We start from the raw sequence: 27,019 nt of genomic DNA on the forward strand, positions 1-27,019 counted from the left end.
AAGCTGGAGTGTTTACAAGCGCATAGAAGTGGTCTATTTATATGTATAAATGGAGCTTCTTATATATACCGAGCAGGCAGGTCTCATATCCTCTTTAGATCAAGAGACATCAGACCCAAGCACCTGTCAGTCCAATTTTCATAGCATTATTAAAACCAATGCGCTCCCTCCATAGTTACCCCTCCACCCCTCAATTCAACTGTCAACAACCATGGCCAACACGGATCATACACTCGAGCACGCTAAGGTCAGCTCCTGGTTCCTGGGCCCGCGGGCCGAGAACTTCGATATCCTCAAAGAGTTCTTCGCCTGTATCCTAGACGACCAGAGAGTAGCACGCGAGTCCATCTACAAGGACGACCCCGCCTTTATCACAGCTGAGGTCAAAGCTACCGAGAGCTTTACAGAGAGCATTGCCACATTGCGGGAGGATGTCAAGAATCTATCCAAGGGTCTAGCTACCCATTCTATCCCGTTCTGGTCGCCCCGGTACAATGCCCACATGAACATGGACACTGCCATGTCGAGCATCATTGGATGTGAGTTTTCTTCCCAAGTGCCTCTAGCATTGTGCCTTGGCGTGTGAGTTATTCAGTTGACTGATCTCTCGCTGTGCGATGCAGACATGGCATCGATGATGTATAACCCCAACAACGTTGCTACTGAGGCTAGCCCCTTCACCACTGCTCTGGAGAAGAATGTCGGGATGCAGCTCTGCGGTATGCTGGGTTATAGGACCTCCGGTGACTTCCCTGGATGGGGCCACATTACATGCGTGAGTGATAGCAAGAGTGGAACGCTCGCCACACTCAAATCGCACTGACTCCCGGTATCAGGACGGCTCTGTGGCCAACCTCGAAGCTATCTGGGCTAGTAAGTCGTCCTCGCCGTCTCCCACCGGCCTGCCGAGTTGCAGCTCATCCGCGTGTGCACAGCCCGAAACCTCAAGTACTATCCACTGTCCCTCAAGCTGGCCATGGGCGACAAGGGCCCTCTCCGGTTTCTCGCCGATGCCAGGCCGCCCTTCCTCGTCGAGAACTGCCAGGGCACCAAGAAGCCATTTGGCGAGCTGTCCACCTGGGAGCTGCTTAATCTAACGCCGTCCACCATTCTCGACCTCCCGACCCGCCTTGCCACCGAGCACAGCATCTCGGCGGCATTCCTGCAGACCGCGCTCAACGACTTCCTCATCCAGACCCTCGGCAAGGACCAGCTGGAGAAGAAGTTTGGCATCAAGAAGTCGCCCAAGTTCCTCATCAGCACTACCAAGCATTACTCGTGGCCGAAAGGCGGAGGTGAGTGCTTCTCCACCCTGGCGTTTCTCTGGGAAACCCTCCCCGTGTCCTGACGCCGAGAACGCCTGTCCAGCTATCGCCGGCCTCGGCTCCGACTGCTTCATCGACATCCAGGTCGACGACGACGCGCGCATGGACGTGGCCGACCTCAGACGACAACTTGACTCCTGCATCCACCACAAGGACGACGAGGACGAGCACACTCCTGTGTTTGGCTGCGTAGCCATCATCGGGTCGACCGAGCACGGCGCCTGCGACCCCCTGGCCGAGCTTGTCCGCGTGCGCAGCGAGTACGAGGAACAAGGCCTCTCATTCGCCATCCACGCAGATGCTGCCTGGGGTGGCTATTTTGCGTCCATGGTTCCCAGCGATGGTCCCCTGCTGCTCCCCAACCTGCCTTACGTCCCGACCCTGGCCCTGCAGCCGTATACCATAGAGCAGCTCAAGGCTCTGGCTAACGCCGACAGCATCACCATTGACCCGCACAAGTAAGGCCTCGAGAACCATGGAGAGACGCTGAGAGCCCAAGATTGCTCGACCATGATGCATATGTACTTACTCACTCCTACCACTAGATCAGGTTACATCAACTACCCTGCCGGTGGCCTCTGCTACCGCGACGCACGCATGAGATACCTCATCACCTGGACGAGTCCCATCGTGTACCACGCCGGCGATGACACCGGGAGCATGGGCGTCTATGGCGTCGAGGGCAGCAAGCCTGGAGCGTCGGCGGTGGCCACTTGGCTGACGCACAAGACGCTGGGGCTGCACGAAAGCGGATACGGAAGACTACTCGGAGAAGCCGTCTTTACGTGCACTAAGGTCAGTCAACAACACCAAGCACAGCTCAGACAGACAGAACCCTGGGTGCAGGGTGATGACCGCTGACGCTCAGGTCGACGCATCGTAGCTGTATTGCTACTGGGCCACCCTAACAGAGCCCACTTCGGACCTTATCGTCGTCCCTCTCATCCGCCTCCCTGCTGAAAAGGAAGGGGGCGACCAGCAGAAAATTGAGGAGCAGAAGGACTACATCCGGAAGAGGATTCTAGGAGTGAGCAACGAGAACCTCATCAAGGACAAGGAGGCCGTCAAACTCCTAAAGAAGTTGGGCGGTGATCTCATGATCAACGCCTTTGCCTGCAACTTCAAGATCGATGGCAAGCCGAACCGCAACGTGGTAAGTGCAGGTGACGGCAGAGGATGAAGAATAATATGAGGGTGCACTCACCTTTACTGACACAAGCCGTCCCCAGGTTGAGGCAAACTACCTCAACGAGCGCATCTTCAAGCGCCTCTCGGTCACGTCCATGGACGATATCGTCGCGGAGAGGCCCCTGTTCCTGACGCAGTCCAAGTTCGGCGACAAGAAATACGGCTCCTGTCTGCGGCACTACAAGCGCCGCCTCCAGCTGAACGACGGGAGAGGCGGTGCGCAAGGCGACCTGACATTTCTCGTGAATGTGACCATGAGTCCGTGGCCCACCGACTCTTCCTTCCTTAGCGAGCTCACCGAGTCGTTTAGGAAGATTGCCGAGGAGGAAGTCGAGGTATGATGCAGTCAAGTTTTTTGTTTGCTCCTCGGTTTCCCAGCTGCCCCGACCACGCAGCCAAGGGCTGACGCATTTTTGAATGAGTATGACAGCGCTGCATTCTACGCAACAAGATCACCAAGTCCATCCACGGCTTTGTGATGCAGGGCCTCGAGCAGGTCTTTCTCGTCCACCTCCCCATGTTTAACATGGCCAACCACCGCTGGCAGCTCATCCTCGCGGCGGACCTGCCCGCCGCCGCCAAGGAACAGTACCAAAACCTGCGGAAGGACAACCCAGAGAAGTTCTACACTGTGGCCAACACCGAGTCCGAGATCCTCGAGACCATGCTCGAGCCAGGCGCGTCAGTGCACGTGCGCATGGATGAGGGCATTCCCGCGCCAGACGCGCCGCCGCTGGCCGAGTTCGAGCTTACAAACATACGCGTCGTCGTGCGCGAGTCCATGTCGTTCGATACTCTCGACGCGACGTACCCGGATAAGATGCCGTTTTATCTCTATGGCAGTGCAGGCGAGCGTCACGTCGACCACGTGCTCAAGACGTCGCCCAATGCCCAGCTCAATGCTGACTGTGTATCCGTCGCTGTGCAGCCCGAGCTCACTGAGGAGCAGCTCTCTAAGGGCGTGGTAGCTGTGTTTGAGACCGTGTTCGAGAAGGCTATGCAGCCCTTGTGAGTATCTCTGTGCAACCCCCACGCGCCGCATCGAAGGGAGGGGCTCTGTTTTTCTAACGAGGGACGACGTGGCGACTCAGGCCCACCAACAGCCAAGGACAGCTAGACATGGCGCAGATCCCCGGCCTATCTTTCGAGCCGTCCGCCACGCACAAGGTATCAGTATACAATAGCCTCGACGACTCGAGGAGTGAGAACCCCAAGCCCATCGCTAGTGGAGAGATAACCTTGGGTAAAACAGTGTACGTGGACTGGAAGGAAGTCAACATGGACCCCGCCAGCGAGCATCACTAGCAGTATGTGACGGGACTGTCCAAGAAGAGCTGATGTCTGTTGTATCGAGGCGGAAGAGAGGAGAGAGCAACAGGTCCGATGTTGCATCACGTTTCTGCATAAGCAGAACCAACAAGTCTCAGCTCTAACGGAGCTTCCATTCGCCCCACTTGCTGCATCTACATTAGCATGAGTAACAAGCAGATATTTAAGTAGTTACACGCCCATTATAACATCAAACAATCAGTCTTTCTGTCAGTCGCTCTGACTAGCTACTCAAATCGTAACGCTGGTGCTGAAGAACAATACCAGGCCTGCACTATATCACCAGAGCCTTTGCTTTGCTTTCATAATCCATAGCGTAGCCCACGTTCCCTCCGGGTCAATCAGGCTGTGGGACCTAGTGCCCATTGGCGTAGGAGATTTCTTGACGCTGCCTCTATTGCGTCCAGCCATGGCATGATCTTCTCGTCTTGGAGAAGTCCTCGCTTATAGTCCAACGCTTCCGCCAGGCCATGCGTTCTATCCTTCATGCGCTTCTGCATCCATCTCCTCCCTGCACACCTTTCATGTCGGAGTGCGACTAGCCTTTATACATATCAACAGCATCTAATGGAGTCGTTGGCTCTGCTGGTTTGGGCTGCAGTTGGTGACTTGTTCTCCAAGAGAGTAAAAAGAGCCCAAACATATGACGTGTTGCTTGGTGTGATTGTAAGCGTTGATTTCTGCTGCCAAGAACCGTTTGCGACACCAGAGAGGGACTCCCTTTGTATGATCACTGCAGAACTCAGGGGACGATGAGCAAGAATGCATCCTTTAGAAACGCGGCATATTCTAGTCTCGCAACTTATATGTATTACTCGAAAGTTCCAATGTAGGAACATAACCCTTAGCAACTCGTCATACTCTATGCTGAATAGTATGTACTCCATGTTTGTCTCGTCCGTACTTCTTGTCTAAAAAGGTCTTCAGTCTATCCATGCGACAGGTAACTTCATCATCGTCGGAATGCTCATCACTACGATGCAAAGAAGACTGCTGTTCTGCAGAAGTTTTGCCTTTCGACTTCTTGCTCTGCGATAAAGACCTCGTAGTCTTTTGGGGAAAGCAGCCAGCAACAGCAGAATCTCCCGGCTGCATCGAGATCCTGCCTGCCTGTCGTCTGATTCGAGCCCTTTCCGCGGGTGTAGGTGCGGGTCTCAGAATGGGCACTGATACAAATCGAGGCTTGCGTGATTCCTGGGCCCGGCTGGGAACAGTCGTGGATAGGAGGCGAGTGGCTTCTGACGGACGAGATGCGTCGTGATTGAAAGCCAAAGCATCAATAGCGTCATCCCCCTCTTCTTCATCTTGGTCCAGATTGCTCTCGTCGCCATATGCAGAGCTCACGACCGAGTCTGAATCCACTTCTGTTGGTGACGGTGGCATATGTGGACGGCGTTGCTGGCGCGTGGCCGAATACGCGCGAGCCCTTCTGGGGTGGTAGGCTTCCTTTCCAGCCTCCTCTTCTTTCTCGGCCTTCCGAAGCTTTGCCAGTTGGAGTCGTGCGGACTCGAGGGCCCCCTCCAGCCTGGAAACCTCTTTCTGCGCGCCCTCGACGGTGGTCAGCTTGCTGCCAGACTTCTGAAGCCCAGCACGAGCTCGGATTTTTGTTGTCCACGTTTCGGGCGTGTAAATCTCTTTGGGCCTAGCTAACTTGGTCGGAGGCACTTCACCATCCCGAATGGCTTGGGCACGTGCGGCCTGGAGACGTGTCTTCTCGGGTATGGCATCGGTTGACAGAGCAAGATCAGACCATACGCTCTGCAATTTCCGTCGCACCTTGACCTCGAGAATCGGGCCGAGTTCATCGCCGTCAACATTGTGTAGCGCAGAGAATCGATCCAAGCCCAGTTCCTGAAGCAGCGGTGTAATGTCTGTAGACGGTAACCATGGCTTTCCGTCGCCCTCCTGTCGATGTTTAGTCGCGAAGGACTGGAAAGCAGCAGCCTCTTCACTGGCCCATTTGGCTCGAGTATTGGAGCGGACTTGAAGGGCATCGGTACCAAAGAGCTGGAGTGAACCTGATGTTCCATCTGGGGCCATGACAAATAACAGTTATGATGGACAGGAAATTTTGCGAGAAACAATTAATTAGGGTGTATTGCTGAACGAGCTTCATAACAAGGAATACGTGAAGGGCAATGAATTCAGAATTGTATCTAGGACTATGTCTGATTAAATACTTTCGAGCTCAGGAGCGTCATCGCAACAGCCAAAACTGCTGAAACTCATCTCTGAGATCTTTTCCATAGGCAAAGTTAAGAAATTCTAACCATACCAGATCAGCTAACCGAAGCCTGAACAAAGAAGCTCAGAGCTCTATTAGAACCTGAAACACTAGCATTGTCATGAGACTGCCTGCTCCATGATGCTGTAATTCACGTCTTTGTTTCAATTCTCACTCGCATTCAAAATGAGCAGTATTATTGTGAGACTGTCATATCGGGTTTCACCGTCTGCGGTATTAGTCTAGTGGAGACGGATACGTCGGCCAGGGATAAATTCTGCGTAGGACCATATGCTAGATCTGAAAGGAGAGAACCCAGCAGAGACTGCTTTATATATGCAGTCAGTATAGCAGACACAACAATATGGCAAAACGGACTCAAAAAAACATGACCAGAGTTCTCTTGAAACCATCAGTCACTGGACCCCTATCTGTCAAGAGCCAGCGATTTTGAACCACACCGTTAGAGGCCATCATTAGTCAGGAAGAATGGTTTGCCCTAATACCAGCTAAAGGTCGACAGGAGTAGATTTCGGTGAGTTCTAATAGTAGAGATGACTAGGCTGTATTACTTTTCTATAAGTTGGATGTAGAGATAGGCTATAGTATCCTCAGAGGCCGATCGAAGGACCAGCAGCTTGATTCTGGCCTTGTCCCAGATGTTGTTTGTCTCCTTATCTAAAGTAACTAGCTGTTTGGCCAGAACCATCTTCTGCCTCGCCTCCCTCTGTTTGCACATGTATATGGATGCTTACTTGCCAATGCTGCAGTACCAAGCGTGGCACCGTGTGCTCAGAGCCCATGTGCAGACTGCCCACTGAATACTGTAGAGCCTAGGCCGCGGAGAAATATTACGGGCCATGAGAATAATAAAATATTTTCTTCCTCACCCTGCCCAGATGCCTCGACTCGTGACCTCCAGAATGGAAGGCCTCGAGCCAAACGCAGACTTTGGTGCTTGGTTCGTTGCTTGTGCGGCGCTCTGGCGAGGCAGCCAACCTTTCGAGACATTTGCCCTTGACAGCTTCCACATATCAACCGCCAAGTTAGGCCAGAAATGTCTTTTTTCAATTTCCCACTCACAGCTTCCTTCCTGTCGGCACCACATGAAGACCATCATGGGCGGGCTTGAAGTCCCACATTGCCAGGATAGCAGACCATCGAGCCGCTGCATCGTTCTATAACCATGACCTCGTACGGATACTGCCAGCCTGCAAGATGGATGAGATGGCAGAGGGGTCGAAGTTGACAGCAGTGATGGACTGGCGCAGACGACGTGTCTTCCCGAGGTCTCGAGGTGTTTCGACGGATGTTGCCGCGTAAAGACGGTAATATAAACTTGCTCGAGGTCCACTTGCGACAATATGGTCTTAGCAAGCGACATGATGTAATCAGATTTAGGGGGCTTATCACGACAAGTCATTGAGTACATGGCACTGAAGAGTATATGCTATGTAGTGTGAGATGTATCTGTTGTTGTCGGAAACGATCAAGCAGGCGGAATCCGAAGGTATTGATTGGTCAGCTGACGTGCTGAGCAAGAAAATAGAGAGCGCAGACTAATCATATACCAGAGAGTCTTGAGTTTTATAACATCTCTTGTGGATTCCACCCGCCTCCGCAACATCTGTGCAAGCACGATGAGCGCTACTACCATGAACAGGTCGCGCTCAGGATGAGCCAGCCGGCTTTCGCCTCCGCCTCAGGCGCCAAGCTTGTTCAGTCAGGAACAGGGTCGAAACCAGCACAGTAGAGGTCGATAGTTGTTCTGTCGAAAAAGGCGATAATGGGGAGCCGCCGTTGCTGCCCGTTGCTGGCCGCGGCCGTGTCTGTGTCCGTCGCGCCACAGCGGTCATGCAGCCGTAGTATGGCCGTTGTCAGGCTCCAGTATCGGGGCGAGTATGGAATCGACAATGCGTTGTGCGAATCAAAATTGAAGCTTCTTTCGACAGCTGGGCAGTGGAGATGGGTTCAGCAGTAAAAAAGGAAATAGAAAAAGTTTTTGTGCTTGGGAAACTGAAAAAACATTTTTATCTGTTGGTCCTTGTCCTGATCCTGCCAGTGGAATTTCAAAGCAGCAACAGCAGCATGATGATGATGATGATGATGATGATGATGATGATGATGATGATGATGATGATGATGATGACGATTAGATAGCCTGCATAAACATGAGGCCCATCAGCAGCGATGCTATCACCATCTTCTACCTCTATCGACCTCTCCAGCTGGTCCTGTCCTACCACGCTAAGTCTGCAGTTGGACAAGAGCATGGACAGCCATAGTAGAAAGGAGTTGGTGGACTGGATGCAGAAGTGGCTGCAGCAGCAGTATCTGTTCCTCTGAGGCCACTCATGCCACTTTTTTTTATCCTCGTGAATATGCATACAGCTGTGGCTGGGCAGCGAGATGACACTGCATGCTGAACTACAGGTGGAGGGGAATGTTCTGGCGACATAATTCTGTTGAGTTGTGGTGGTGCGTTGAGAGCTCAACTGATAATTTCTATTGATTTGCAAACAAAACAAACAGCGCTATATATCATTGTGCTGACCTTTTCTACTTCCATTTTATCTTGTCTTGCATTTAATCTTGCGGTTGAAGGATAAGGCATATGGCAGGTAGCAGCAAGATACTTAAAGCCAGCCATTGATATTATATGCTCACAGTCAAGAGCGAACTGCTGCAGAACACCAAAGGGTACACCTGACTTCGACAAAAAAAGCCTCCTCCTGCTTATTTGTAGGGACTACTTAAAAAATTTTCCGGGACTACGCTATTATCAGGGTCTGTGGCAAGATTGATGAATAAGTACTGCCAGATCAACTTTCCTCCCCTCCCCGCCCCCCCTCCTGAAATGCAACCATGACCCATCCTCATTCCGTCACATCTCTCAATCTCATCCCTTGACCTTCATCTTGCATTTTCCTCTGGATGATCTTCGGGTCATGCTAGACGCTATGTGGAGTCGAGCCTGGCAGGTCTTGATGTCATGATGAGTGCCTCAAGGTGGTTGGCTTTGCCACAGCGCGAGACGATGTCATGTACCCATGATGCCATTGCTTGCAGCACTCGTGCATTGCTTTCAGTTCAGGCATACCTGACATGGCATCATTCAGCAGCATTTACCTCTATCAGCCTGTCTAATTAATAGATCGCAAGAGTATAAAGGCCAAGAGACTTGTTAACTTTCTTTATCTTTAGCTGGCACTCTCTTGAACATTCCAAAGCTTCCTTGTACCCTCTTTGGATACTGGGGCTCGGGCAGTCCTAGTCTCCTTGCCCGATATTGTTCTGCATCGCGAATCCATCCTGGGACAGGGTTGTCGTCGTCAGGGTGTCTGACCACGCCTAGCCACCCAGAGTACCGCTGAGCCTCGGCGAGTAAGTTCTCATTACAAACACCGTCCACGCTTATTCCTGCCAGGGCCTCGCGCTGCTCCTGAGGCGTGAGATTGCTGAAATTAATCGCGACTAGAACCCGTCTGCGTTTTTCCCAGAACCGTTCGATATAGGCATACCGGTAGCCTTCGCTGCCGTCGGCGGCCGACGTCAATAAGAAACCGACACGACGATCCCTGGTATCTGATCTCGGTCCCTTGGGCTCAAAGTAATCGGGCTGCCATGTAGCTCGATGCTGCGACTGGGGCTCAAGACTCCAACGCTCGGGACTATGCTGTCCTAGGTCGTTCTGCTGAGGTTCAGAAGGATTTCCTGAATGTGGGCCAAGTTGAACGCGTTTCTCCTTGGTTTCGCTGTTCGCCATGTCCTTGCTCTTGGCGCTTCCCTGGTCGATGTCGCTCTCAAGCTGTTCTCGGACCGAGTCGGCGAACGGTCTCACCGGGAGTGCCTTCAGCTGTTGCATGTGGACAGATGTAGAGGCAGGGAGTGTGAAAATGGCTGTCTTGGCCGCGCCCACCTGCTCCTCTCCCAAAGTCAAGTCGGCCTTCGACTGGCTATAGTGAGTAGCCAAGTTATTGTCAGCCTCAGTGTCCAATCTGCCTGTGAACATGGTTGTTGCTGTCACTTTAGGCGCAGCCACTACCGGTCGTTGCGCCTGTGTCTCCTGAGCAGAAATAGTTCGACAAGAGATCGGGCTTGTCTCCTCTCCCTTCTTCCCGCCCATCTCATCAGCCACCCTCTCCTCGTCCCAAATAATCTCTCTTAGCCACTTTTGCATGTACCGTGTCATCCACATAGCGCACTTGGCCTCGGTCCACTGTTCAAAAAATCGTGGCCAAGGTCGATGCGTTGCCTTTCCTTCCGACCGGCTCTGTATTACCAGATCATGGGCTTGTTGGGCTTCGCTATCGTAAGAGGTTGCATCTTGGGCGAGATTCTTGCCCGCAAGCGCTTTGATCCTCTGAAGGTCTGGACCCCCACCACCAATCCTCTCGAGGGCCTGGCGGACAAGATTACGCAGCTCCCTGTTCTCTGGCTGGGCATCAGCGAGCAGTCGTAGGAGCTGCCGTGCACGGAGTGGACCTGGAGACACCGCGGCTGCCTCCTGCTCCATCCTGTGCTGAGCAAAGTCGAAGACGGAGGCTGTCAGGACGACATGGTCAGTTCCGGTCGTCAAATATTCCCGTGACCCGATGGACTTCATATTTGCGAAAATGAACAGATAAGTTACTGTGAGGATGAAGGATAATCTCCTTGCTAGCTTTGTCGAAAGGCTCCTTGTGGGCTCTCTTGCGAGTGGCCTTGTGACCTCCACTATTAGTACTGTCGCCGCTGTTCTCCGCTGAAGATGTCGTCTGTGGTGCTTGTTGACCACGAGTTTGTGATCTAGTCTGCATACGGTGCTCGGATGCCAACAGCGCATCTGTTGGTTTCGCCGCGGACTCCATCTTGTTGTTTTCCCGGAGCCCTTCTGTGATCAGGCTGTGATTGGGGGTGCTTGCACGTCCTGAAGGAGAATTTACATGCGCGTTTACGGAATCTGGTCGTAGCTGAGAATCTAGGATCCCATACTTTGACGCTATACACGATGTCAGTTTTGCTTCTTGACTGTCTTTGTTGAAACATAACAAAGAATGCTGGGTTTCGAAATACCTGTCTTTTCAAGAAGAGATCATGAGTTCGGACTTGACGGTGCACCATGAACTTTCAGGCTACGATCCTTGGTCTTTCAAGTTTTCATCCAAAGACTGTAAGCCCCTGTCTTGTCTCCCAGGTTCTAACTATACCTAAACTTTGCAACAGTCATGGATGCCAGAATCGGTGAGGCTCATGGACTCATGGAGATGTGCCATGGACAACAGCCAGAAAACACTGCTCAGCCTAAAAGGTGGGCAGTGTCTCTCTCCCAACCAGACTTCCCAGTCAATGTGATAGCTTGGCGCCAATGATAGGAACACCAAACATGGAGATGGATAAGATTTGTTGAAACACGCAATGAACCATGGCTGGAAGGTGGCGCTCGACCCGCGGGTTTACCGTCTACCACATCTGCTCCTTCACGGTTCTTGCTATTTGGGTGCCTTGGGCCAGCTCTCTTTGGAGACAACGGGCCGCCATGTTTCCAGGATATGAAAGGTCCACTGGTGCGTCTCGACTCTCTTGAGGAGGCTTTTGAGGATAGCTTAGGTGCTATTGATTGTACTGAGCCTGAATTTGACTGCTTCTGAAGGTGTGGTTGACTGTTCTCGAGGAGAAGAGAGCTCAGGAGCGGTTTGGATAGCCTGAGAGGCTATAGACCAGTGGCTTGAAAGATCTTCTATATGAGCCTGGTGATAGTACTCGAGGAAAGCTTGCTTGCTAAAGATTATTGAATCCTTTTATTGATTCTCAAGGCTGACTTTCGCTCTATAAGCTTGTTTGAGGAATGAGAAGATTCCGAGATCAAGGGATTGAAGTATGTAAGAGATATAAGAAGGCAAATAGATCAACAGGATATTGTATTAATAGTATTGCTATATGAATTCCTTAGTTGTATAGCTATTATAGCTATCTAAGATTAATAGTTTAGCTTTCAAAGGATCTGCTGGCTGGCTGCCTGGGATGAAGATCTTTTCTAGCTACTTAAGAGCTATTGCATTGTTTGTTTATCCGTTTTGAGTAGCTGTAAACTTTCAGCTATTAAAAAGCTGTAAAAGAAAAGGAAACTATTGCTATTAGACTGTTTTTCTCTTGAAGATAATCAAAGGGAAGAGGTCGGCATCTATAGCTGAAATATACTCGAGGAAAGAGGTTTAAGCTCTTGATCTAGGCTCTTTCTTTTGGATTGAATATAAGGAAGAGCTATTAAGAACTAATCCATTTGCTTCTTAGCTCTCTAATATCCCAGCCTTATCCATATTCCATTAATTAGCTAGCTTAATAGCTTGGATCTGAGAAAGATTGAAGAAACGAAACCAAGGCTGTATTACCTCTATTATTATGCTATTAGTTCGAGCTGAGGCAATCCTCCTCGTTCTCCGGACCCTTATCTCTGGATTTCTCTTCAAAAAGGCGCTAATCCACTTAGTACCGAGAGCTTGATTATCGCTATGGATATGAAGAATCTTCTGAGCAAAGTATCTTAGCTCTAAATAGCTTGGTAGGAGTCTGAGGCTTTCCTAGACGAGAATCCATTCAACTAGCTTCCTTTCTTGAGGAATTGAAAGCCTTTGCTAGTTCTCATAAGCTGTTTTATGTAGTGTTGCTTCTTCTAAACGATCTCGGAGTGTGATTCTTGGGATGCACTATTGCCTCGAGGCTTTTCGTTGAGACAGGCCGTTTCTGACAGCCTTGACAGCCTGATCTAGCTCAAATTCAGAGTATGGCTTCATGATGATTATATGAGGATTTGCTGAAAAGATGAAGTTGTTTGGAAGATAATTGAATGAAAAACACTATCAAACTAAAGGGGGTTGAAGAAGCGGTGTGGCTGACCAGGGTGGGCGGAAACTACGGATGGGCGGAAACCCTCCCCTTTGACTTACCTCACCGTTTTGCTCGGCTAATTTCAACACAGAATCTAGGGGCTGAATCGCGATGCTCTGCAGCCTCCCTGCCCTGACCGGTCGAATAGCTGCTTGGTACTTTCTAGCGTTGCAATTACTATATGATAAACAAAATGCTCTTTGCAGATACGAGATTGGATAAGGATGTACTCCCTTCCAGAGCCATACTCCTAGGTCATTATGGTGGCCATCATAGTTTGTTCATTGGCACAAAATCGATGGGACCCACAGCACCCTCGGCGCATTCTGTCGCATAGTAGCCTAACATAACATTTCAGCCCCCAACGGCCCGAACATTTCAGCTCCCAACGGCCCGTAACATTTCAGCCCCCAATGGCCTGTAACACAACCTTTCAGTCCCAACGATCCAAATGTAATGAGCGGATGGCTGCCAGGGCTGAGCACGCGCAGATCATCACCAACTCTCTTTGTAAGGTGCTAATCTGCGAGTGTCAGCCGCCTGACGAGGCACTGCAAGGCCATATCAATTACGGCCCTAGATACCTGCTTGGATACCTGCTGAAAGCTCAGCCTGTCGGTTACAGCACTGCTGGCTGTTCTTTCCTGTTGGGTCTATGATGCAACGTGTATCATCGGTGCACAATCTTCCACCGGGTTTAAACAGACACGCGCTTTGGCTTGCCAAGCTCAAGTGGGATGTATTCCCAGTCTATACAGCTACTTTGGACTGCTTCCCCCATCCGACAAGCCTCGGGGTTTTTTCTTTCTTCAAAGCGAATTACTGTCATTACAAGTGGGAAGTCCGATCAATTAGGTTTTGAGTGAATATACACCTCCTTCATCATGTCTTCCATCAGAATTGCTGTCTCAGGGGGTGGTCTTGCGGGGGCAACTCTGCTCCATGGACGTCTTAACTACCCGCAGCTGGATGTTCATATCTTTGAGTCCGCTGAATCATTCAAGTACGTCACTGTCTTCCATTGATTTCGTGTGGCATTTCAATGAAGGTTTTCAGTGTTCCAAAGCATAGTCGATGCACAGATAAGTGCTGACAATCGACACTCATAGTGAAGCTGGTGCGGCGATCGGCGTGGCACGCAACGCGCTCACTGCTCTGGATCTAATCGGTTCCTCTGCACCAAAATGTCTGGAACGTGCTGGAGCCATGCCGATGAACGGAGTCCGCTTCATGCTCGGACAGGGCGAGGGTCAATGAAGGCTGATCGCTGAAGAGGATCGAGCGACCCATGGGAAGCGTGTCGTCAGCATTGTTCATCGAGCTGCTTTCCTTCGAGAGCTCTTGGCAGAAATTTCTCCGGAACGCCTGCATTCTTCCAAGAAGCTTAAAACGATCGAGAAGAAAGGCAGTGAAGAATCTATCCTGCTTCACTTCACGGATGGAACCACTCATGAGTGTGATGTTTTGGTTGGTGCTGACAGCATTCACAGCACTGTTCGGAAGTTCATTTTGGGGGAAAATGATCCGGCAGCATCGCCAAGGAATACGGGTACGTGGACCATTATGGCTCTCAAACCTGCTGCACAGGCAAAGCCTAGCTTCGGTGATGGACCCATCGACGAAGCTCGCGAGTACTCATGGCTTGGGGACGGTGAGTTCTTGATGCACAATATGTTCAACCAAGGCCAGATGATCCAGCTTATTGTTGCCGCTCACGAGGCAGGCGCTGAGGATTCAGACCGTTGGCAACGCACCGTCAGTGTTGACGAGCTCAAGGATCTGTACAAAGGCTTTCCTGGACACCTGAAGAAGGTCGTCGATGAGGTCAGCAAGATGCAATAAAGAGACGAGCAATGTAGCTTTGCTTTATATGCTCACAGGGAGCACAGCTTCTTTGCGATCAGCCCGAACAACCAGCGATCTACCTTTGGGAACACCCCCCGGCTCGTACATATCTGTCTGGGCCAGTCTGCATCATGGGCGATGCCGCTCATGCCACGTCTCCGTGGCAAGGATCAGGCGGTGGAATGACGATTGAGGATGCTCTGATCCTCGCTACCGTCCTTGGCCGTGCGACATCGCAGAGAGAGGCCTGCGCGGCCCTAGAGATATACGACGAGGTCCGCCGCCCTCGGACGCAGCGGATCGTGGAATCGAGCCGACGCACCGGGCTCATACTGGCTGGCCGTGACGAGGCGATAGGTCTAGACTTGGACCGGCTGAGAGGTAATGTCCTGTCGAGATGGGACTTCATTGTCGACTTCGACATTGAGAAGCATCGCGATAACGCAGTGGACAAGTCGAACAAAAAGCTGGAACAAATTGCTAGCAGCGGCTAAGAATTTAGTATGTGAACTGTATCTTCGACATGGGCTTTCAGGCTATTTTATACCTAGATAGTCCTTTTCTATTCCGAGTTTATTGCGTCTCAAGTTTTGCTCTGCATACTAACTCTTTCCGATTGTTGGAGTTCTAAAGACATTTTTTTGTTAAAAACCCTTATATGTATTTTCCAGCCTTGTCTTTCTAAAAGAAGTAGTGTATAATAAGCAGGGTGCGAGTTCAGGGAGTCGGAAAACGTGGCCATGCCACCGCTTTCTGGAACGGACATATGTGCTGGCCTACGACATGTTTTTGCATAATTACTCAATCAAGATCTTCCTCAAGGCTGGGTCCGCTTCTCTGTAAAGGGCGCTTATACGGATACGGTGGCTTCCAAGTGTAGATGGCGACTTCGATGCGGAGGAGTCCGTGTTCGAGTTAGTCTGCCACCGAGTGAACAAGTCAGGTCGGAAGCTGCGAAGCCCGCTGGATAAGAGGTAGCTGTTGAGGATGGCGACGAACCCGGGGACGTGTCATTTGGGCCACTGGCTACCAGTGCAAATGCCTGCATAGGCCCCGCCGTCAGTATCTGTGAGGATTATCGCAGCGCTGGACGCACGGAGACCAGCTATGATCACGAGCATACCTGGACATGTGTGGCTCCTATAGCTAGTAAGGAGGAGCTGAGTAACTCTTTGTTCCAGGAGGAAGACAGCACAATGATCAGCGCATCGATGGGCGGAGCAGAGATCACTCCTACCTGGACGGAGGAAGAGCAAGCCAGTCAGGACGACGCTCGCTATAGTTCTTGACCCTGTAAGAGGAAGCGGAAGATATAGCAACCAGATGAGCACTTGAAAATAAAATGATAAATCGGCAGGATAGTTTTGTCTGAATTAATCAGTGCAAGCATGCACTGCATACTCAATTATCCTAGTCCCAGGTCAACGCTCTTACGAGCATGATTTATTCTGTAGCGCGTGACCTCGACCGCGTTCGTCTTGGTGTAGCATCCTCGGCGCGTGACATCGATCGTGTCCGTCTTCTCTGCGGCAAGACGTGCGCTTCGTCGGTCGTGCCTTGATGAGTCTTCCGCCTCTTAGACAACGGCTTCTCGTCGTATGAGCCGTCACTGTTGCCGTGGCTACTGCTTTCGTTGCTGCCCAGTACAGCACCCTCGTCCTCATCCTCATCCACATTGCCCGAATCCCAGTGCACCCGCTTCTTGGATGATTGTGCTTGGGTCGCCGGCATGATGTCGACCTGTGCCTTCCTCTCTCTTGCCTCCATCTCTTCACCTGTTGCCAGGTACTTGCAAAGCAGATGATTCGGGATATTGATAGTACTCTGTTTGACCTGGTTGCGGACCTGAGGGCTTAGTCGTCGGAGTGTCTTGTCAGGGACGAAGTCGGATAGGAAGAGTTGTAGCGATCCGTGTGCTATATCGCCTTGCGCATCACGGAATGGCCGGTTGTGAATGATGCGTCTGGGGCCGCGGTAGACGCAGAACGCTGCGGTTGTAGAGCTTTGGTAAGGGATGTCGATCGTAACAACGGTTTTGATCCCATCGCTGCACTCGTAATAGTCTTTGGCGAGATCTTGTAGGGAGTTGGCTTTCTGACTATAGCCAACCTCGATGATGAGTTGTGGTGTGGTTGTTCCATCGTACCTGAACTGGGCGTCCGGCGATTTCTTGCCCTTGCCCGCGCCCTCCCTGTATCTCGGCAGCCGGACAAACGAGTGAGCATAGGGCTCAATGCGTGCTGCAATCTTCGAAAGTTCCGAGTCGGTCTCGGCGATGTCATCGATCTGACGCTGGATTTGATAGCCAAGTTTTTGCAAGATGTGTTCGTGGATGGGAGTGGCCATCAGTCGAAGTACGAGGACACCACTGTCAGGGTTCCAATCGTAGCGGATCTTGTCCTCGAAGTAGTCTATGAGTCCGTCGCACCGTAGCCGCTCGTGTAGATTCGCGTATTGCTGTGGGGTGATATGGAGGAGCGTCCACTCCGGGAACTTCAGTGTGCTTGGGAGCACCCCTTGTTTTGACGCTCTGATGAGGGAAATAGCTGTTTCGAAGTCGCTTATATGGGGCTCCTCCTCTTGCCGAGCCTCCTTCGGGGGGCAGTCTGATGTGAAGCTGGATACGACAGACTGCCCCTGGCCGCGTGTGAAGCTCGATGAGGTGGACGAGGCGGGCGACGAGTCTGTTCTCGCTGGACGTTGTCGCGATCGCGCAGGTGTGTCGAGTTCGCAGTCGAACTCGTCGCGGCAGGAGCTGGCACTGAGAGGCGGAGATGGAGCGAATGCAGGCGCTGGCCTTGGTGCATCCATGGTCGCATGCTTCTTGAAGGACAACGGGGTGGTGAGAATGTTGACGGAGGAGGGGTGGAGTTGATGTTGGAGAGACGATCACAGCCCGCTCAGGTGTCTAGTGCATATGATGTAGCGGGTCTGCCGGCCGGGGCCGTTACTTAGCGTTGCCTGCCGCCGGGTGCCAGGTATTGATCGAGCCCGGCCCCTGTCGCCCCGTGGCCCCGTGGCTCAGCGCCTAGCACTTTGTTTAGCGGGTGCAGGTGCAACACTGTTCTAACTGACAACATTATGGGGTAATAATTGCTACATTTGCTTGCTGACAACGTCATATACCACGGTTATACACCACTTCGAGAGCACTGCGTTCATATTGGTACAGTATCTATACTTCATCCGAAGGAGCTCACGACTGTATGCTAGCATATGTACATGGTCGATCGCTGAACGGATATCACCTTCAGCAAGGTTAGGAAAGATTGCATCCACTCTATCCAGACTTTTTTTTTTTTTTTTCATCTTCACAACAGCCTTCCTCAGGGATGCCGAGTACTTTGATATATGACCAACCTGCACGAAGAAGCCCAGCCTTGTGGGCCTTTTGGCCAAATTCCCGACCAAGAGGTGCTCGACAGAAGGCCGTAAAGGCATCTTGTCCTGCGAGTCGTATGGGTTTGGTCTGCAGATCGCGAATTCTTTCGAAGACTTGGTTCGTTTCCTGCTTGACCACGTCCTGTACACTGGCCCTCGACTTTGTCGTCACCATCAGATCGTTCATTATGCGTCTTGATCATGTCAGCGATTCCCAGCTTTGACTTGTTGATGATTCTTGTCAAGCTGTCGGTCGCATCGTCTTTTTGCCTCTTGAGTCTCTCCCTGCCCAATTGCCTTTGTCGATGGATGACTCTGCCTTGGCTTTCGCCAAAGCGTCTTGCCAGGTCTTATATTTGACTATCCACGCCTCGAGGCCCTTGAACGTCATATCGGCATGTTTCGTGATCTTGTGTCGAGATACGGAGCTCTCGGGTGGGTGCGACAGCAGCTGGTCCATTACATCGTTGCTGCGACTGTGTTGATAGCGCTCGTTCAAGCTGCCGGGGATGCATTTGCGGAGGAGAGGTAGAACTTGGCGACTATCTTGCTTTGCACAGCGTCTTTGGCTTCCAAGTAAACTGATCTCTCCTGGTATTGGGTCTGCTTTTGCGTGTTTCTTACGAGCTAAATCATTCTTCAACACTGGCAGTCCAATCATATTTCTGACAGCAAGTGATGCATTTCCACTTGCATAATGGACTGAATTATGCTGCAGCGGGGAACATCGACTTCGGCAGGGGTTGTTCTAAGGTTTCTCCATGAGGTTATGGCCCCCCTTTTGCGTGATGGCAGCGTTTTCATCTTGACCCTTCTTATCATCTCCACTAGTTTCTGTTTCACTATCTGGGTCCTCCTCGATGACCTCCAAGTTTGTTCCCATGCAAATATGGAGAAGGGTATTTCCGCACTCTCCCTGCTCACTAACTAGCAATTTGTCAGGAACTGAGCATCTTTCGATCATCTGTTGATCAAATCGATGGGAAGGTCATGTATGACAGCAGAATGAAGAGCATTGCCAAGTGGACATGACTCAAGCAAGATTCCATCAAGAAACTGTGGGACTAGCTTCTTACAGTCATTTGCATTGCTAGAGGCCAGTTGATGAAGTATTTTGCATGCCTTCCTCGCCAATGTGGCCTTGTACAGAGCGTCGAATTCTTCGAGCTAATTCTTCTTGTCGAAGTCGATCTAACCTTTTGGAAAACTCAGCCCTAGCGTTTTGCTCTCCTTCTCTCTTTATCCCTGACAACATGCTGCTCTTGTTAGCATAAACCCCTTTGTGTACTTGGGAATCTCAGGATTGCTGCAGTGCTCATTACAGATTCATTTAATATGCAGATTACAAGATGAGCTATAAGAACAAGCGAATCCGGAAAGCTAGTTTTCAAGTTCAATATTGGAACTATGGAAAGCTTTACATAATCAAGGGTTAGGATTTGAACAGAACTGGATTGATAGAATCAATATTGATTCAGTATGAGAAGGAATGAATCGATAAGATTAATATCGATTTAATACGAGAAATAACAAATTGATAAGCTCGATATTGATTCAGAATAACTCAAAGCTGAAGAACTAGATATATAATCTTACGTTTATTACTAGTAGATAGATCATTGTACATAGCTCTTTGATTATCAATCTAAGTATCAGATTATATCTACTCTGATAGCTCCAAAAGCAGTGAACACTTGTATTCAAATTTCAGTTATGTTCCAGTATTCCAAGCCTGTACTCAGCACCGCTCTTATTAGCATAAATTCCTTCAGTACTTAAGGAATCTTTGGATTACTGCAATGCTCATTACATATAGCTTAGCAGCTATACTGCTAAGAGAAAAGAGGAGTATTGTCAGGGTAAAAAGGGCATGCAAGTGAGGTGAAGGGGTGTGAGCTTCTCCCAAGCCGCTCTGTTGGCTCTTCTATTCGAGAGAACTACTGAACCTGCCTCCTTTTTCCTTTTTCCTCCTCGACCGCTTCTTCAACCCCTTTTAGTTTGATAGCTTTTATTCAGTCAATTATCTTCCAAACAACTTCATCTTTTCAGCAAATCTTTATATGATAATTATGAAGCCATACTCTGAATTTGAGCTAGATCAGGCTGTCAAGGCTGTCAGAAATGGCCTCTCTCAACGAAAAGCCTCGAGGCAATGGAGCATCTCAAGAACCACACTCCGAGATCGTCTAGAAGAAGCAACACCGCATAAAACAGCCTACGAAAACCAGCAAAGGCTTTCTATTCCTTAAGAAAGGAAGTTGGCTGAGTGGATCCTTGTTCAGGAAAGCTTAGGATTTCTACCAAGCTATTCAGAGCTGAAGTACTTTGCTTAGAAGATTCTTTATATCCATAGCGATGATCAAGCCCTCGGAATCAAGTGGACTAGCGCTTTTTTGAAGAGAAATCCAGAGATAAGAGTTCGAAGGACTAGGAGGATTGCTTCAGCTCGAACTAATGATGCAATAACAGAGGTAATATAGCTTTAGTTTTATCTCTTCGATCTTTCTCAAGTTCAAGCTATTAAGCTAGCTAATCAATAGAATATAGATGAGGCTGGAATATTAAAGAGCTAAGGAGAGAATGGATTAGTTCTTAGTAGCTCTTTCTTACATTCAATTCAATTTAAAGATTCTGGATTAAGAGCCTGGATTTCGTTTCTCGAATATATCTTAGCTACAGATATATACCTTTTTCCTCTGATTATCTTTAAGAGAAAAACAGTATAATAGCAGTAGTTTCTTCTTCTCTTATAGCCTTTTGATAGCTGGAAGTTTACAGCTATTCAAAACGGATAAACAAATAATGCAATAGCTCTTAAATAGCTGAAAAAGATCTTCATTCCAGACAGCCAGCTAGCAAACTCCTTGAAAGCCAAACTATTAATCCTGAATAGCTACAACAGCTATACAACTAAGGAGTTTATATAGCAATGCTATCAAAACAATATCCTGTTGATCTATTTGCTTCCTTATACTTCTCACGTGCTTCAATCTCTTGATCTTGGAATCTTTTCGTCTCTCAAAAGAGCTTATAGAAAGAAAGTCAGTCTTGAGAGCTAACAGGGGGACTTGACAGCTTTTAGCAAGCAAGCTTTCCTCGAGTATTATTGCTAAGCTTGTATAGAAGAGCTTTCGAGCCAGAATATCAGATCTGAGTAGAAAGCAACTGGTTTATAGCCTCTCAGGCTATCCAAACTACTCCTCAGCTCTCTTCTCCTCGAGAACAGTTAACTACACATTCAGAAGCAGTCAAATTCAGGCTCAGTACAATCAACAGTACCTCAGCTATTCCCCAAAGCCTCCTCAAGCCAGCAAGCTTTCTTTTCAACTCCTCGAAAGGCTAAACAGCTATATCAACAGCTACAAGAGAATCGGAACCGTCTTTCATCAGTACCAGAGCAACGCCTACTATTCAGAAAGATACAGAAGGCTTATAATGAGAGAGATATAGAGTTTGCTAAAGCCTTGGAAAGAAATAAGGCATTGGAAATCTAAGCTAAGAATAGAAGGCTTACTAAAAGAAGAAAGGCTGATATGAGCTCAAATTCGAAGTTTGCAAATATTGAGGCTATACAGAGAGCTCAAATAGCAGCTAATCAAGATGAGGATAGTTAGAATGAAGAGAACGATGTCGAATTAGTTACTGATGAAGAGGAATGTATCGTGGTGAGTGAATAGTATGTGGAAATAATCAATATATATATATATGTATATGTGTGGTGTGGCTGGCCGGGGTGGGCGGAAACTACGGATGGGCGGAAACTACCCCCGTTAACTTAGTATTTTCTCGTTAATTCCTTGCAGTAACATTCTATTTATAGTATATGCTATGGTAGAGAAGGCAGCTGATATCATCAAGAGTGCTTGATAGGAGCATATACGCAGAATCAGAATAGGAAGATAGCTACAATATACATATATTAAAAGCGGGATTATTATTATAACTCATCTAATATACAGGTTACGAAACAAGCTCCGCCAACAAGGGACCGAGTATTACAATCTAATACCAGATAACTAATAAGGATTATATAACCAAAGGTTCGAGTTACTAGCTCAGCTAATCAGAAAACAATTACAACAATTACAGAGCAGTTCTCACAGTCTAAGCTATAGATTATAGCAGTAACTTTTCAACTCTTATAGTCTAAGACTAAAGAGCTAGATATATAATCTTATATTTATACTCTAATAGCTAAAGAGAGTCATACGGCTTGGATGTTGAAGTCAACCTCTGTACTGGTAGCCAGATCTCGTGAGCACTCACGTCTTTACTGGATAATATATATGGATAAAGTGAGACTCGTAGCATGTTTGTATTTTCTTCCATTCCATATCGCTCAATGCTCTACCGAAATACACCCAAAGACACCCCACTGAGCTAGTCTGTTTCGCGGACCTGAGCGATGTCAAGAGCGAGGTCGATCGCAGCAACCAACCCAGCCATATTATCGTGAGTAGAGAGTTTGTCTAGAAGAACTTTGTCCCCCGACTTCACGCTGATGTAGCGTGTGTGACCTTCAACTGTGTGGTCCTTCTTGTCAAAGGACATCTTAAAGCGGCTGTCGGCATTATGGATGGCGTCTCCCAGAGCAACCGTATTGTCGTGGCATGAGATGGGCCCATAGATAACTCTGTCATCAAATTTGAGAGTGCATTGGAAAATATGGCCTTCTATGGAATGCTGCTTGTTCTCAAGCCAAACATTGAGTTGCTGATTCATGGTGCAATAGTTCTTCCCCTAATTGAAATCAACATTTGGATAGGATCCTTTATTTGTGAGTCCTAAGGGGCTTGTCATACCTGTCCAGGTACTTCGGGTGATGGATAGTGCAGCCAGTGAAGAGGCCAATCGGTTAGGCAGCTCTGTGCGGGTAAACAGAGGGAGATAGATAATGGTTCCAATTCCTCTTTTGTAACTTAAGGATGCGAAGTCATTTATATATTTGACCTTAGAGGAGTGTCAAGTGCTTTAGTGATATCCTTCCTAAGTATGTACAATGCGTATGAATCATTTTACTCCTTCATTCGGCTCCAATATACTCGAGTTATATTCCAGTTCAACCGATATAACCTGAGGATAGAGGGCAATCCCGACTGTACGAAGTCGGTAACCCCCTTGCTCGTTACCAAAATTGTTGATTCCGGTGCTACAATGCAGTTGCAGGTATCCTCGTTTGGAAATGGGATCAGCATCGGGTACAACAAAGTAGCAGCGGTGTTGTTACACGTAGCCGCTTATTCAACCTATTATCTATGCCTCACTGGTGTAAAAAAGGTGACGTGGTTGGAATTGACGTAGTTGGCATGCTGTGATCGTGGTTGCATGACGTGGTTGAAATTGACGCAGTTGCAATTGCCGTGTTTGCAATTGCCGTGTATTCAATTCCCGTGTTTGAAATTCCCGTGGTTGCACGTGTTGTGCGCGTGAAGGCTGTCTTGAGAAATGCCGACTCGACAGGGCGTAGAGCCAGTTGCACTGCAAGTTACCTAGGTATCTAATATCCAAAGTAATCATGTACCAAAACCCAATCAAGTTGAAATCCAGCCGAGATAACCTACCACACGTTAAGTTTTGTAAGTGGTGAATTTGACCGGTCCTATTACTGGGCGGCAATCTGCCACTTTGTGGCAGGCCACAAGTGTGGAGAGCTGTCTTGATCTACAATATATATTGATGACTCTATGCATCTATTTCTATCCAACATATTCCATCTTGTCAAGCACTTGGATCAGTTTCGGTTTTGTTTGTTCGAATCCCCCGTGTTGTAGCTTGTACCGTTGTCGCTGTGATTCAGACACCCCTTTTCTGAGTGCTTTCCCCTGGATCAGAACCCATCAACAATTTTCCTCACACGCTTTCGTTGTCTGCGCCTTTGCCGGACTACCTCCTACTAGTTCTGTTCTCAGACACAAACATCAACTGTTTTCCCAGTTCCCAATACCAACACACAACACATTTCCCATCGCTTCCCGAGAAGCGAGAGAAGATATTTCAACATCAAACTCAACCTCTCCTAACGATGGAGAACACCCATATCGCCATAGTCGGAGCTGGACCGCGCGGAATAGGTTGCTTGGAACGTCTCTGCTCCTCTGCAAAGGATATCCTGAAGAACGAAGGGAAAGTCACGATCCACGTCATCGACCCATACCCACCGGGCCCGGGCAAGGTATGGCGAACAAATCAACCACCACGGCTCCTGATGAACACGGTCGCGTCCCAGATCACGCTGTTCACAGATGAAAGTGTGAACTGCAAGGGGCCCAAACGCCCTGGCCCCACCCTGCACGAATGGGCAGCCGGGGAGAGCTGGCTCCAGTTGGGTCCAAACGACTACGCGACCCGCTTCGCGTATGGCTGTTACCTAGATTGGGCCTATCATGAGATCTGCAAGAGGGCCACGAAGGAGAATGCGATTAAAGAGATTGTGGAACACCGCGCCAGTGCTATACGGCTCCAAGAACCTACCAGAGGTGGCAGACAGAGACTCACGTTGTCTACCAATGCAACCTTACCCAAGCTTTCAGCCGTTATCCTAGCCCAAGGCCATGTTTCCCGGCTTCCCAGCAAGACACAAACTTTGTTTTTCGATGATGTCGCCGAACATAACAATTTACGGTACTTCCCGCCCGGCAACCCGGCCGACACTAACCTCGGCGCCATTGCCCCCAATGAATCCGTGCTTCTGCGCGGTCTCGGACTCGTCTTCTTCGACTACATGATTCTGCTCAGCTCTCGACGAGGCGGACGGTTCGAACCATCTGCTAAGGGTCTCACTTACCATCCATCGGGCAAAGAGCCGAAGATATACGCCTGCTCCACCCGCGGTATCCCCCACCACGCCCGCGGCGATAACGAGAAGGGCGCGTATGGACGTCACACGCCAGTCTTTCTGACCAAACAAAAAATTGATGAATTCAACCAAAAAGCTATAGCTGGGGGTGACAATGCTCCGAGGTTCAAGAAGGACATCTGGCCGCTCATTGCCAAGGAGATCAAGTCCATCTACTATAAGGCTTTGTTCAAGAAGAAAAAGGTGGAAGACGAGAGGAAATTCTGGAAATCCTTCAAGGACTTCATGAAAGACGGTCAGAAATTCATTGACGACCGCCAAAAGTTCGACGAAGAATCGGCTAAGTTCATCAATAGACTTAGTGAGAATGACTCGAGCGAAGCTGACTCGAGCGAAGCCGATGACTTGAAAAGACTCGGGGTTGCCCAGCCTGCGTGGTCTTGGGAGCGCCTCCGAAAGCCCCAAGGCAAGACCACCTTCTCCACAGCGAAGGAGTGGAACGATTGGCTGCTTAAATACCTGAAGCAAGATATTGAGGAAGCAAAGCAAGGGAACATTAGAGGACCCCTGAAGGCGGCTCTTGATGCTCTACGTGACATCCGCAACCAAGTGAGCCTTATTGTGGATCACCACGGTGTGAACGGGGCGTCGTACAGGGATGACATAGTTAAGGATTTCTCGCCGCTCAACGCATTCCTGTCAATCGGACCCCCTCGTCGGCGTGTCGAGGAGATGGTCGCCCTCATCGAAGCCGGAGTCTTACAGGTTCTTGGCCCAGAACCAACCCTAACACTTGTGAGAGATGCCTGGCTTGCTAAGTCAATTATCCCCTGCCAGAGCGTGGAGGTCAAGAATATCATTGAAGCCTACATTCCGCCGCCAAACCTCACTCATACCGAGGATCCTCTGCTCAGATATATGCTTGACAACGGGCAATGCAGGCCTCATACAATTGATGGCTTCGAAACCGGTGCTATCGATATCACTCGCAGCCCATATCAGATTATCGACAAGGAGGGTTCTGCTCATACGAGACGCTTCGCGATTGGCGTCCCTACGGAGGGTGTGCACTGGGTTACCACGGCTGGGGCTCGCCCTTGCGTTAATTCTGTCAATCTGGTTGATAACGATGCTGTAGCTCAAGCTGCTCTGCATAAAGCTTATGCAGATCTAATTTCTGAGAGTGAGCGAGGTACCAGAGAGTGAAGCGGATCAGAGTGCCTAGGATTAGAACATATTATTGCTAGATTGGTTAAGATAAGATTGCTTAGTTATACAAATATTGAACTACTGTTGTGGTGGCCAGTGTGGTGGTTCGTGGGACATTGAGTGCGAGAGTTCTTATACATATAAAGAATACCACTCACTTAACATATGAAAGTCTTGGGAGAGCCCGTACTCATACAATCATAGCGTCCGTAGTCAGCAAAAGCGGGCTGCTGACTCCTACACCAGCTCACACAACCTACTTAGCTGACTTACACGCAGTAGCCCGTGCGCTTCTTAAACCAGCTGGATTAAGAGCGCTTAGAAGGATAAGTATAGCTATCAAATATTTCAGCTTTACTATATCCTTCCAGCTTAACTATATTCATATCTTCAGATCTCTTTTTCAATTCTATCCTAAAGTCAAAGTATTCTTAAGATAGAGAATAGTTTTTTTGAATAAAAGAATTTTCAATGCTAGCAAATGCAGAGAATAGCAGATTGTTTTCTTTTCTACAAACTGTTCTCAACTCAAATTTTAAGCTTTCCAACTCTTTTCAATTTGAAGTCTGATTGCTTTTCTTATAATTTTATTATTTCTGAATTTAATATTCTTATTATTTCTTTTTCTATTTTAATTGTAGAATTTGCATTTCTAGAGTAAAGATTGAAGAGATTAGATTTATATTTCTATTTATATTGAAAATAACTAATTATTTAGTATTATTTTTAAAGCTTATTTTAATCTGTATTTCTAATTTATTATTCTAATTAGAATTTAGCTATAGCTAAGTTTATCTATTCTTTATTTTTCTATTCTTTATTATATATTATAATATATAGAGAATATTAGTTTAG

The 27,019-nt window shown here is 48.8% G+C and overlaps 7 protein-coding genes across 7 annotated transcripts; 3 read left to right on the forward strand and 4 right to left on the reverse strand.

Annotated features, from left to right (window-relative positions):
• Window positions 1–211: 211 nt before the first annotated feature.
• M406DRAFT_341409 (pyridoxal-dependent decarboxylase conserved domain protein) lies at window positions 212–3,818 on the forward strand (the record flags this gene model as incomplete). Its single annotated transcript, XM_040921658.1, has 10 exons — window positions 212–539; window positions 624–775; window positions 837–923; window positions 989–1,295; window positions 1,369–1,783; window positions 1,871–2,120; window positions 2,209–2,478; window positions 2,555–2,848; window positions 2,944–3,521; window positions 3,698–3,818. 10 exons carry the CDS (start codon window positions 212–214, stop codon window positions 3,816–3,818), a joined length of 2,802 nt encoding a protein of 933 aa, XP_040773096.1.
• Window positions 3,819–4,697: 879 nt separating this feature from the next.
• Window positions 4,698–5,882, reverse strand: M406DRAFT_76193 (uncharacterized protein; the record flags this gene model as incomplete). The annotated part of the gene is made up of 1 exon (XM_040925939.1): window positions 4,698–5,882. The coding sequence occupies one exon, from the start codon at window positions 5,880–5,882 to the stop codon at window positions 4,698–4,700; it is 1,185 nt and encodes a 394-aa protein (XP_040773097.1).
• Window positions 5,883–9,250: 3,368 nt separating this feature from the next.
• On the reverse strand, window positions 9,251–10,916 carry M406DRAFT_76192 (uncharacterized protein; the record flags this gene model as incomplete). Its single annotated transcript, XM_040925938.1, has 2 exons — window positions 9,251–10,698; window positions 10,793–10,916. The coding sequence occupies 2 exons, from the start codon at window positions 10,914–10,916 to the stop codon at window positions 9,251–9,253; spliced, it is 1,572 nt and encodes a 523-aa protein (XP_040773098.1).
• A 2,901-nt stretch (window positions 10,917–13,817) lies between these two features.
• On the forward strand, window positions 13,818–15,272 carry M406DRAFT_341410 (FAD/NAD(P)-binding domain-containing protein; the record flags this gene model as incomplete). Its single annotated transcript, XM_040921659.1, has 4 exons — window positions 13,818–13,936; window positions 14,043–14,182; window positions 14,216–14,757; window positions 14,823–15,272. The coding sequence occupies 4 exons, from the start codon at window positions 13,818–13,820 to the stop codon at window positions 15,270–15,272; spliced, it is 1,251 nt and encodes a 416-aa protein (XP_040773099.1).
• An 818-nt stretch (window positions 15,273–16,090) lies between these two features.
• On the reverse strand, window positions 16,091–16,769 carry M406DRAFT_323439 (uncharacterized protein). The gene has a single exon (XM_040919771.1). It carries the CDS (start codon window positions 16,543–16,545, stop codon window positions 16,222–16,224), a length of 324 nt encoding a protein of 107 aa, XP_040773100.1. The 5' UTR covers window positions 16,546–16,769; the 3' UTR covers window positions 16,091–16,221.
• Window positions 16,770–22,539: 5,770 nt separating this feature from the next.
• On the reverse strand, window positions 22,540–22,881 carry M406DRAFT_53353 (uncharacterized protein; the record flags this gene model as incomplete). The annotated part of the gene is made up of 1 exon (XM_040924519.1): window positions 22,540–22,881. The coding sequence occupies one exon, from the start codon at window positions 22,879–22,881 to the stop codon at window positions 22,540–22,542; it is 342 nt and encodes a 113-aa protein (XP_040773101.1).
• A 1,300-nt stretch (window positions 22,882–24,181) lies between these two features.
• M406DRAFT_53403 (uncharacterized protein) lies at window positions 24,182–26,161 on the forward strand (the record flags this gene model as incomplete). The annotated part of the gene is made up of 2 exons (XM_040924521.1): window positions 24,182–25,198; window positions 25,280–26,161. 2 exons carry the CDS (start codon window positions 24,182–24,184, stop codon window positions 26,159–26,161), a joined length of 1,899 nt encoding a protein of 632 aa, XP_040773102.1.
• Between the last annotated feature and the right edge of the window lie 858 nt (window positions 26,162–27,019).

The sequence above is a fragment of the Cryphonectria parasitica genome (assembly GCF_011745365.1).
Source record: "Cryphonectria parasitica EP155 unplaced genomic scaffold M406scaffold_7, whole genome shotgun sequence".
In the NCBI taxonomy this organism is placed as follows: Eukaryota; Fungi; Ascomycota; class Sordariomycetes; order Diaporthales; family Cryphonectriaceae; genus Cryphonectria; species Cryphonectria parasitica.

Coding starts and splice junctions, on each gene's coding strand:
- M406DRAFT_323439 (XM_040919771.1), bottom strand. CDS start 16,545: ATGGAGGCAAGAGAGAGGAAGGCACAGGTCGACATCATGCCGGCGACC.